Source organism: Athene cunicularia (genome assembly GCF_003259725.1).
Source record: "Athene cunicularia isolate RWA chromosome 1 unlocalized genomic scaffold, athCun1 chr1_part2, whole genome shotgun sequence".
In the NCBI taxonomy this organism is placed as follows: domain Eukaryota; kingdom Metazoa; phylum Chordata; class Aves; order Strigiformes; family Strigidae; genus Athene; species Athene cunicularia.
In genome coordinates, this window is record NW_020799092.1 from 69,636,935 (window position 1) to 69,649,606 (window position 12,672).

The 12,672-nt window shown below is 36.9% G+C and overlaps 1 protein-coding gene across 1 annotated transcript in view; it reads left to right on the forward strand.

Annotated features, from left to right (window-relative positions):
* FBXL13 (F-box and leucine rich repeat protein 13) overlaps positions 1-12,672 on the forward strand; it is an 80,397-nt gene that overhangs the window by 8,063 nt on the left and 59,662 nt on the right. Inside the window, exons 6-7 of the mRNA XM_026868010.1 lie at positions 3,901-3,996; positions 6,398-6,533. Of these exons, the coding sequence (XP_026723811.1) occupies positions 3,901-3,996; positions 6,398-6,533 (232 nt within the window). The remainder of the gene's footprint in view (positions 1-3,900; positions 3,997-6,397; positions 6,534-12,672) is intronic.

Here is a 12,672-nt window from a genome sequence, read left to right on the forward strand (position 1 = left end):
CTCTCCTCCTCGCCTTCCCTCTCCTCCTCGCCTTCCCTCTCCTCCTCGCCTTCCCTCTCCTCCTCGCCTTCCCTCTCCTCCTCGCCTTCCCTCTTCTCCTCGCCTTCCCTCTTCTCCTCGCCTTCTCTCTTCTCTCCTCTCTTTTCCTCTCCTTCTCTCTCTTCTTCTCATTTTCTTTCCCCCCATGAATCCTCATGCTCTTTTTTTTGGTGGTTCCACTATGACGATACAGCCTCCTTCAACAGGAGATTGTTACTGGGTGATGTCTCCTCCAGGCCAAACTTGTGTTTGCTCTGAACATTCACAGAATGGAAAATAAAGTATGCCTGCACTTCTCAAAGTTTTGGAACTTATGATAAGGAGACTTTATTGTCTCTGGCACTGTAGATGATATTTGGCAGTGGATCATTTCAAAATCACAGGGTATTCAGTAAATATCATTATTGGTATGCTATCATTTATTACAGCGCTCTGTTCTGCTCCTGTTGCAAAAAATATCTGTCAGTTTGTATTTACTGTTGGGACAAGATCTGTCCTCAGGGCCAGCTGGAAACCATTTGCTTTGTAAATTAGTGTCCTTAAAAAGTCAGTGGTACCACAGTACCATAATGTTGAGTTATTGACAGAAAATGATTGCTGTGCTTTAAAGCTGGCTACTGTGGTCTTGACCTGACATTAAATAAATGTGTCAACAGACCTTTCCAGAACTGAAAATTCAAAAAGATTACTAGCAAGAAAGTGTCAAATTAAAAGTCTTGCTTCTGTTCTTCTATCATAATATGAAACTAAACCCTACTAATGAATAATAATACAGTCAATATTTTCTTTCTCATTCTAACAAGTCATATAGTTCCATTTATTCAAATATTGTTTGTGAGCTGTGTCAAAATTCCTTAGAGTTTTAAATTAGATTGAGTTTTGAAGTTAAGGAAATAATCCACGTGTCCAAATTAAACAGACTTCTGGTTAGAGAAGCCTGTAATTGATCCAACTATAATTTTCATGGGATGCAAGTCTTTAAAGGGATGTGGTCTACAGAAGGAATTTGCTACTGAAAAGGGCCTGCACATTTCTGTACTTTAGAAAAATCTTTAAGTCCCCAACTGCATTCTGAACCACCTAAATATCATTAAAATGAATATGGCTATACCAAGCTCCCAAGATTCCAGAATAAAAACATAAAGCCAGAAAACCTGTTTTTTAAAATTGTTTTAAGTAGTTTATATGACATGAAAACAGACAACTTGTGGGAGAGCAGCATATTTTGAGGAGCAGGCAAATTGCTTGATTGTATTACCTCTGTGATTAAATGCTAGTGGTAAGAGACACATGATCAGTGATTTTCTTACCTGATTTGTCCTTTTCTAGCTAAAGAAATTGTAGCCTTTAGGTAGTTTCTATGGGTTGAAACAGAAGATCTTTTAGATTTTTAGATTCTTTAGGTAGAATAATCTTGAAATTTCTGCTTGTTTCTTTTAATTATAAAAATGGGTTCTTGCTGTTACGTTTTTCAGTCCTGTTCATTTCAGTAGAACTGCACAGAATATAAATCAGGATAAAAACTTTCTCTTAAAAAAAGAATATTTCCAGCAGTGAAACATCTTTTTTTTATTAGAACATTCCCTTTTGATTCTAACAGTTTTTAGTGACTCATTTATTATAAAGCATATTTCAGTATAACCAAGATAACCTGCACTTTGGTAATCCATGCACTCTACACTTACACAGTCACTCTCTCTTCACTTCTTAGCTATGATGATTACCAGTAGTGAACCAACATTTGCAATTATTTCCTTACTTTTACAAGACTTTATGTGTATTGCTTCTGACTCCAATACTCCTTTAAGTCTCAAAGCCTCTATTTGACTCAAGATTTCTCTTGTGCCTGTATAGCTTGAGTGAACTCTGTACAGAGTATGCATTTGTTTTTCTGGAGAGTATTTCAAACCATGCTTCATATACTGCTACAATGAAAAACAAGTTTTATGGTGTGCATTATTGTATGGAAAGTTGTATAACTAATATGGAAATACTCTTCTATAAAACACAGTGGCATGTTTGCCATGTTTTCTCTCTGACATCTTACTATTAAGTTACATATCTTAAGTGCTAAGCTCTTTGAAAATATATATTAATAAAAATCTCCAGTGACAAGTTATGGGATGAAGTTAGAAAGTTCTTTATGTATTTTTGCTATCAGTCAATCACTGTACCAGGTTTAAACTGTTGCCACTGATGTATTATTGTGCAGTTCTGAAAGTAATGACATTACAAGAGTAAAGTTTTGTATGAAAGTTGCTTTAGAAAAAGTTATATGGGATTTTATTAACTATGTTCCTTTCAGCTGGTTTATTTTTCATACTTAGAACTGCACATTTTAAGTGTTGCATTTCATATCAGATATTTATATTTCAGCATATAATACGGTAATTAAGTTCTGCAAATGATTATGGATATGAGAGTTTTTAATATGTAGATAATCCATCTGTCTTACATAAAATTCTGTGTATGCACTTTGTCTTTAATTCTTAAATGCATCTTACATTTTCAGATGGTTATAATATAATGCATATTTCCTTCTATAGCAAAGACATTAAACTTTACCATATTTTCCCTCATTTCATTTTACCAAGTTTCTTCTAAGATGAAACATTAGAATTCTGTTGGCAGAAATGCTGTCTGACACTTGGTCATAAAAATGGCAGGCGAGGAGCTATGGCAGAAGCTTGCCAAATGTTATCTTCATTCAGTCTCTTACTTTTATGGCCTGAGATTGCTGTATCTAAGATTATTTACCAGGACAAGACCTTTTTGGAATGCTATAATTTAATTTTTTCAAAATTTTGCATAGTGGTATCAGTATATTTTAGAATATTTTAACTGTATAAAACGAATTATCAGTATAGCTTTTATCTTTTTTTCTACCATAATACAACGCATTGACTTTAATATTTTGGGGTTAAAGATTTATAGATATATTTATCTATATAGCTTGCCTTATGGCAGCCTTCCAGAACTTAAAGGGGACCTACAGGAAAGAGGGACTCTTTATCAGGGAGTGTAGTGAGAGTATAAGGGGTAACGTCCTGAAAGATGTTTAAAGGTTTTAAACTGAAAGAGGGTAGATTAGATTGGCTATAAGGAGGAAATTCTTTCCTGTGAGGGTGGTGAGGCCCTGGCACAGGTTGCCCAGAGAAGCTGTGGCTGCCCCCTCCCTGGCAGTGTTCAAGACCAGGTTGGACGGGGCTTTGAGCAACCTGGGCTAGTGGAAGGTGTCCCTGCCCATGGCAGGGAGGATGGAACTAGATGGTCTTTAAGGTCCCTTCCAACCAAATAATTTTATGATTCTATGATTTATCAAATTATACTATTATTAGTTAAATTACTTTAAATATTAAATCAAATTAAATTGAAATTATTTAATTAGTTTAATTATACTGTGTTAGTAAAATTAAAAAGACCTCTGAGGCAGAAAATACAGAAACTCTTCACAGGTAGTTTAAAGTACTATATTTAATCCACAAAGCTTTAGTCCAAATTATATTGTCTCAAATATGTTTAGGAGAGGTGTTTTAAGAACAGTTGTTTTAATATAGGTGAAACTGCTGATAGTTCATGGAAAATCTTCTTTTGAAACATCCCTGTCATTCTCCATCATAGCTTGAATTTATGAGCTTTTAAGCAAAGCCATCTTTTCATAATCTTTGTTAAGGCTGTTAATGAGAGTAATTATTGACATTCTGCTATAAAATGTATGTTTAAACTCCTAAGAAATAAGTATTTAATTTGAAAATACTTCTGGTTGTTTAGGATAGATGAATATGTATCACTTAATAAAGCATTAAATTGCTTCTTATTGATTGGTTTTTAATATCATGTATGTCTGGTTTTCTGATGTAGATTTTCCGTTATGTAAATTTAGTTGATCTGGCAAGATGTGCTCAGGTTAGCCAAACGTGGATGCTACTAACTCAGAACAGTTCGTTATGGAGTGATGTAAGTAAGATGATCACTTTCAATATGTTATTTTAATTTTATTCATTTTTAAAAAGAGCGAGGCAAGGAGGTGGTTTAAAAATATTAAATATCTAGGATAAAAGTTTTATCCCAGGATATGACATGTTCTACATTAATAAAAAATTTAGGAGCAACTCAGATGAAGTTGTCTGTGGTACATCATTATAAAATCAGTGGAACTGAAAGAGAGTTGGCCACTAAGGCTTAGCTATAGCCCACTAAATTTAGACAGTTAAGTGAGGTGTCTTAAGCTCCCTAGGTAATCTGAACAGGCGTTATATGACTACTGTGGAAGGAGAATGTAAACTCAGTTGCAGATACTCTGAGACAACTTATATTTGCTCTACAGAGACTCTTGTCATCCCTTGAACAAGTGGTGCAGACCAGCTCACTTCCATACTTGTGAACTTTTAAGAGTTGTTGAGGTGGTCGCTGTCTCCAGAGCACATGTGAGTGTCCAAGGTGCTGCGTTGTTTCTTCTACCTTAGCAGTGCAATTCTTTAGCACACACATTTCAGTCAACTTGCATTCTAATGCACATTTTGCGACCATGCTAGTATGGTCTGTTTGGGGCCACATCTGACATAGCTAATCTGAGTCTTTGCCTTGAACTTAAAAATACAATCACACAGCTCATTGCTGTTGCCTTCAGCATGCTCATGATTGGCTCCAGTGAGAGTAACCAGGGTCAGCCACCCACCAGAGACTGCCAGTCAGCCCTGTAGTGAAGAGGCATCTCCAAGGTCAAGTAAGGAAATGAAGTCCATGGGTGAGGGTCAGGGTCAGCCAGTCACATGGCTGGACACAGACACGCCTAATATGTGGTTCAAGCAAAGACTCAGGGCCAGAACTTGAGCTTAAGGGCCGCTCTGAAACCAAGTGGGGAAACCCCTAATGAGGCTTCTCCATCTCTTTCACATAGTGAACTGTTTTATCCGGGATTACACTGCTGCACCATGTAGGATCTGACCTTGGACTCAAGTATCGAATCCCCTGGGGAAGGAAGAGGTTGCAGAGCCTGTTGGTGAACCCAGGGCCCTGACACTAGGCACCTCTGTCCCACTTGAAGAGATCCATTTGCGATCCAGAAGGGGAACTGAGGCTGAGAAGAGATTTGAACTTGGGTCTTCCAAATATGCTGTTCTGTCCCTGGAGTGGGTGGGACACAGGCTTTAGTTCCCAGGTAGCTGGAAATGAATTCCTGACTGAGGTGAAGCAGTTCCGGAGAGCTCACCAATGCTGCTTACATGTCCTACTGTCTGGTTCTAGGCAGCAGGTTGTTCTCCCTGTGAGTTTCTTTAAACTGACCACTTGATGCGCTTAGCTGTCATTTATATTTTGTAGTCTCTGCTCAGATTTGTTGTATCTACCCTGGGCACCAACACCTAAAAGTCACTGCAGTGCCCCAGCTTGTAGGTCCTTGGAGCCTTTATTAGGTCTAGTCTTAAGTTACTATGATGAACTTATGATCTTCATGAAAACTGATAATTTTAATGTAAGAAGGAAAAAATCCTAATAAGAGATTGAAAAACTGAAAAAAGTTTTGAACTTCTGACTTCCTGGTACTGTAACCACTTCCAAGCATTCTGCTTAGAAATAATGGCGATTAATTTTTCAAAGTGTTTGGGTAATAAACATGTATTATGAAATGTACAACAAACTGGTGCGGTATAGCTGTAGCAGTTTATGAGAAAAAAGGCTTTTCTGGATTTTTTATTAATAAATTTAAAGAAGACATGAAAAAGTCTTCTCCAAAAAAGGAGATATTTCTTATTGTTTTTATGTTGGCTTGCCTGCTTTTTTTGAAACACTCTATAGATAGACTGTTAAAACTATTTTCTAGTAATTTTTGTTAAAACTTCTTAAACTTGAAATTTTGACAAATACTAAAAAAAAATTACAGTTTCAGGCTGATGATATCTAGATCTTTGATATCATCAGCCTGCAGCTTAAATCACGTAAGGATTATTGTCCTAAAACTAAGATGGTAGGTTACATGATCTTGATCTCTTGATGTATCAGTAGATGTTAGCAACTTTAGGATCTTACACATATTAAAGGGAAAAAATAAAGTAAATATTCAAGTCTGACAATTTTCTCTACACATAATATTCTGGGATGTCACATTTCATCAGTTCAAGACTTGCCTCAGTTTCATAAATACTGTAGATACATGCTTTCACTACATTTGAGTATTTCTAGTCAGAGGTCTAGAATTTTTATATATGTAATACACAGACATTTCTGTGTTTTCCAGACTATTGATTCAGTGTTTACATAGAACTTCATATATTTACTAGTGATTTCTGTAATGATGTGTATTTTGTATGTACTACCTATTTTTGGTGCTGAATTATGTATCAATTTCTTAAATTTTTAGATCAATTTTTCATCAGTGAAGCATAAAGTTCAGGACCAAATAGTAGTAAATATTTTGCAGAAGTGGCGTCCATATGTATTACATTTGAATTTTCGAGGTTGCTATTCTCTTCACTGGCCTACCTTTAAAAGTATCAGTAAGTATTACATGTATTTTTAAAATTTTAATTATCTTTTTAAACTGTGTCTTCACTCTATGCTTTGCTATTGTCCCATTTTGCTGCCTATGTTCTTCTTTATTTGTCCAGCCATAATGAAGCAATGTGAGTATGAGATCTGTAAAATTACTTTAAATTCAGCCCCCATTCTTTCATTACAGTCTCCAGGCCCAGCAATATCCATATGACTGAACATTGCTAGAACGCCATAGAATGATTTATATTATGTGTGAAATGCTGTAATATGACAAATAAGATTGGAATGCAGACATGTGCTTAAATATATCAGAATGCCAGAATCCAACTCTACTGAGATAATTATCACAGAATGTTTGAGGTTGGCAGGGACCTCTGGAGGGCGCCCAGTCTGACCCCCTGCTCAAGCAGAGCCACACAGAGCAGATTGCCCAGGACCATGTCCAGATGGATTTTGAATATCTTGCAAGGATGCAGACTCCACAGCCTCCCAGGGAAACCTGTGCTCAGCCACACTCAGAGTAAAACAGTGTTCCCTGATGCTCAGACGTCACCTCCTATATTTCAGTTTGTGCTCATTGTCTTATGTCTCCTCTGTCACTGGGCACCTCTGAAAGAGCCTGGCTCCATCTTCTTTGCACCCACCTTTCAGGTATTTATATACCTTGGTAAGAACACCCTGAGCCTTCTCCAGCTGATCAGTTGCAGCTCTCTCAGCCTTTCCTTACAGGAAATATGCTCCAGTCCCTTAATAATCTTTTTGCCCTTTGTTGGACTCTCTCTAGTATGTCCATGTCTCTCTGGTACAGGGGAACCCAGAACTGGACACAGTACTCAAGGTGTGGCCTTACCAGTGCTGAGTAGAGGGCAAAGATCCTCCCTTGACCTCCTGGCAACACTCCAGGATACTATCTGCTGCCTTTGTGGCATGGGCATGTTGCTGGCTCATGTTCAACCTGGTGTCCACCCGGACCCCCAGGTCCTTTTCTGCCAAGCTGCTTTCCAGCTGGGCTGCCCCTAGCATGTACTGGTGCCTGGGGTTGTTCCTCACCATGGGCAGAATTTTGCACTTCCCCTTGCTGAACTTCATGGAGTTCCTGCAAGCCATTTCTCCAGCCTGTCAAGGTCCTTCTGGATGGCAGCACCACCCTCCAGTGCATCAGCCACAGCTCCCACTTTGGTGTCATCTGCAAACTTGCTGAGGGTACACTCTGTCTCATTGTTCAGATCATTAATGAAGGTGTTAAACAGGACTGGACCCAATATTGATGCCTGGGGTATACCACTAGTAACTGGCCTCCAACGAGGCTAACAGACACACACACACACAAAATAGAATCCAAGCATGATCCAAGATACTAATGTGGTGGTCAAGTTTTAGCACAAATAATAGGTAATTCATTCTACTGCCAAAACAAAGCCCCTCTGGATGTAGAAAAGCATCTTAGTCCTTCCTGATAATATATGTGGAAGTACATGTGACCATGTGATCAGAGGTTAATTCCCTTTGTGACAGCATTTTGCAATAGTTTCAGGTCATTAATCTCTTTCTCGTGCAGTTGTATGCTCCACTAGTGCAGTTGTATGCTCCACTAAGCAGTGAAGTGGTCAGGAAAAATAAAAGCATTTATGATCAGTGTTAGAGATTCAGTGCTAGCTGTGAAAGTATACTTCATTTGTTAGGAATTACCCGCATCCTAACTGCTATTCAGCCATCTTATCATGAAGAGTGTTAAAACATCTTGGTAATGTTTTCATGAGAAAAAACTCTTCTGCTACAACTAGACAAGATCCCAAGAGAAGTTTTTGATTCCTGGCACAGCTTTATTTCAGTATTTCTCAAGCAGGAGAATGTTACTGATTGACTCTTTCCTAGCCTACACTTTAATTGAATGCAAATGCATAAAAAAGAAAAGCAAAATGTTTCTATTTTTCAAATAAAAAGTGTATTTTTATGCTTTGAGACTATAATGCATTTATAACTTAATTAGATAATACATGATTGAAATAGCTGATGCAGTCTGTAACAATTTCAGTGTGTTTTGTTTTAGAAAGTGGCTGTGTAATTATCAGTGAGAACAATTCACTCTCTAGAGTGGTGATGGAAAAGAACAACTGGCCAAGAATAAAAAGTATATTTGATCATGGTCTTGGCTTTTAAATCACAGGATAAAATAATGTTCTTAATGATATCAGCTTGCAAGTTTTTTAGTGAAGCAGTTTTAATTTAATATTGCAATGAACTTTGGCAGCTAATAAAGAAAGCAAGCCAAAATAAATCATACACAGCCACGTCGTCTCCATTGTACTTAAAATTGTTAAATACTTTTATGATTTTGTTTTCCTTATGTATTTGAGTTCAAAACTAAAACCATAGTAATGTTTATAGTGTTTAAAGCTATAAACATGTAAAGAAAAGTTGCAATAGAATTAGATTCTATATACACGCTGTCTTTTCTATCAGTTTTTAATTGATTTGTATTTAGTTAAAATAATGTAATTTAAAAGTATCAGTATGTTGGTTACATGAGTTGGAATATCAGTAAGTTGATTGTCATCCATTTCCATTTATCTTACATATCAAAGATACTAAATTCAATTGTGTACACACTGTGTATTTTCCATTTTTGTTGATAATTTATATTTTCTGTAGGCTCAGTATTAAAGATTATGTCCATTTACATCTACTCGGTGCTATTAAATTTAAACTGGTCCACAGGGGCCTTTAGAAAACAGTGATTTATAAAGCTGTTTCTTCTGACTTTGAAGATACCCGGTAGTTCTTTTTAAGAGTGAAACATATTTATATCAGTGTACTGTTGCTATTTAGATTAATAACTTATTACTTCTGTTAAAACTTGTTGATCGTACAGCTTACTTATGCCATTCTGTTGAAGGTCTTGTGGATAGTTTAAAATTGCTGCAAAATTATCTTTCTGTCTTTATTTTGGTGATTGAAAATCGTATTGAAATTCTCTTCCTTTGACATTTCTTCAGTTAACAAACGTGTTGAACTGTCGATTCAGTTATAAGCTACAGATGTGATGAACCTTTCCATTTGAACTTCCCTGAGCTACAGTTCTGACCTCATGTTTCTAAATAAGTGCAGAATTACACAGATTTTGGCAACATGGTTTTATTGTTAATGGTAAAACAGTAATGATATTAACTGGGGTTTAGGTCTGTTTGGCTGGCTAATCATGTTGATAATTTTTTGTAAATTAATTAGCTGCAATGTTTAAAAATTATTTTTATGTACTGTAACTTTGGTATGTGGTATATGCATGAAATATTAGTCATTGTTTAATATCTGCATATGAATGTTATGCGATTCCAGCTCAGACTGTTTTTGGCAAATTAATGTGTTATTGTGCCAAAGAAAAATGAGTATATGAGATGCGAGGATTACAGCTCAGCTGTTTGTGGTATTACTCCACCCACTCAGTGATCTTAGAAATATCATTTGACTTCCATGTGTGACTGGGAACTGCATTTAAAAGCTGTCATTCATATTCATAGTGCAGGAGCTAAAATTTCCTCAGAAGCTTTTGAAGTTTTTTATTCCCGGTAGCAGTCACAGTATTGGCAGACCTGTCCATTTGTTTCCTACACCCTGTCATGGCAAAACATGGTACAAAATAATCTTTTCTGTGTTCCATGTGTGCTGTGTAGAGGGAGGGGCACTGCTTCGATGGAGTATCCCTTAAGTATCCCTTAAGCCGGCACTCCCAGTGTATACACTGCGTGTCAGGAAGACAGTGCACTATCATGCACTTATTTCCTGGATATGGACAGAGAAAGATGGGGAATCAAGAGACAAATTACTGAAAGAAAGGACTGAAATAGCATATAAAGGAAGAGGAAAGCCCATGCTTTTCTTTTAGACATAGAAATGCTTCTGGAACTTTTGTGATTAAATAGTACAGAAACAAAGAAATGTCAACATTAAATTGTGGTTTGTGGCTGTGGTGGTGTTTCATGGAGAGTGTACTTTAGTTTACAGCACATTTCAGAGAAGCTCAGAGAAATAGCAATTAACCCTGTAATGCTGAAGTTTTTATTAACTGTTAGTTGTTTCCCCCATGTGTATGTTTTTCAAATATATTCTTGTCTTTTCCCTTGCTCTGCCTCCTATATTATCTTCATATTTCCTTCATGCTTTTCCTGTTAATGCAGCCTTTTCTCAAGGAATTTGCTACTAGACACTGTCAGAACATACTAGCCTATGTTACCCTTGCCTGAATCTAGTATTTCCATTCTTGTGGTCATATATTATTTTCAATTGCAGTTACTGTCTGTTCTGCTGCATGCTCAGTATGGATGTCTGAAAATGCCAACATGCAGAAAGTCCTAATGGGTTCCAGCTAGTTTTCCAAGGAGGGCTTTCCCCCCCACCTCTTTAATTATAGGAAACTAAACTGCCACATGAATACTCCTATATCTATTTTATAACAATTCTCCAGTACCATTGCAAAAACTGAAATATGCAATAGCTTTAGGCAGTAAGGAATAAAATTATAGTACATTGAAGTTAAAAGAATAAAACGTCTAGCTACTCCTTGAAAACTCCAGAGGCCATCTAAGGAAAACAGAACAAGGACAATTCCAGCATGCAAAACTTCAGCCCGTTCTTCTCTAGACTGCTAGAAGTCTTTTCACTTGTTGATTCTCAGAGGTCTAGACAGATCTGCTCTTAAGTATTAAATTTGATTTTGGTGTTATTGCACAAGTGTTTCTTTCATGGAGTTTCTGAGATGACACTGATTTCACAAGTTCACACTGAAACCTTTATTTTCAGGGTAGTTGTTGAACCATGTTCCTCTAAAGCATCCTTGTTGATATGTCCCTCACTTACAGATTTCACACTTAATAGCTGTTGCCAAACATCTTGTTTAGCTGTTAGATATAGGCAGCATGTTCAGCTCATCACCTCCCTTGAACCTTCAGCACTTTCTGGTGCCACTATTTGAGATCCTGAATGGTCTCACACGCACACCGCCCCCCACCCCCAAGTTTGGCTTCTACTGAACAATGGTCCCCTGCGACCCCCAGCTTTTAGCCTTGGTCCTAAGAGGGACATTTCGTGGTCTGTTTAGAAATCCCCAAGACCTTTGAATTTGTTATTTACAACAATTAGGCCACTGCTTGTAGTCCTCAATCTTATTCCACTGCTTTTCCAACTGGAAACCTTTTGTTGACCAGAGAGGTCAGAGACCTCTTACCCAGATTTTATCCTATATTCCTTTACTGGATTGCCTTTTCAACCCAAACTTTAGCCTACCTCAAGCTAGTCTTTTTTCCTTAACACTGATTCTTTGCAGAAATTAGCTTAACATGGTTTATAAATTCATTTTTTCCTACTCAGCTTTTTCCATTGGCTCCGCTGCCTATGACAGATGTTCTGCTGTGGTTCCATTGTCTGTCCTTTTCAAACATTCCCAGTAGTTCCATTCTGTACTGAAATAATCATCCAGAATTTGAGAGGAGGAGTACTTCACTTAATATTGGCTACTACTTATGGTAGATTTTTTTTTCTTTTAGAACTTTTAAGTTTCTAGAAAATGCCCCATTTAGTGAATATTACTAGCCAAATGGAATTTTCATCTGTGTTCCATCTTATCAGGATTAACCTTTAATAATTAAGATAATACTTAAGAGATTCCCAGGAACAGGGATGAGTCAGATACTGTTGTATCTGTTGCTATAAAGTTTTTAAAATATGCTTCAGAAGAAATGGTTAAATTATTCAGTTTATCAGTAAAGCACCATTAAATATATTAATAATCTGAATAATGGAGGACATGAAGGAATGCAGTTAATAATACAGTGTGTTTGCCTAAGGATTCTTTGGCGTTCCTACCACCCTTAATAATTTCTGAATTTTTCCCTTATGTTGTTCTTTTATTTCATGTTAGCATAAAAGCACTGAGTGCTTTGTATTGCACTTCTGAAACAAAATGTGTGACCTTTTGGGCTTGTGGCTGAAGCACCAGAGGAAACCAGAAACACTGTAATTGTGTGCAGATCATTAAAAGAGAGAATTTTCTCCCTGGAATGTTCCAGAACTTCTTCCATGATAGCCAATAGATTTTTAAAGTTTTGGCCCTGAGTATCTATCCTGCACTGATGTATTTCTTAATGA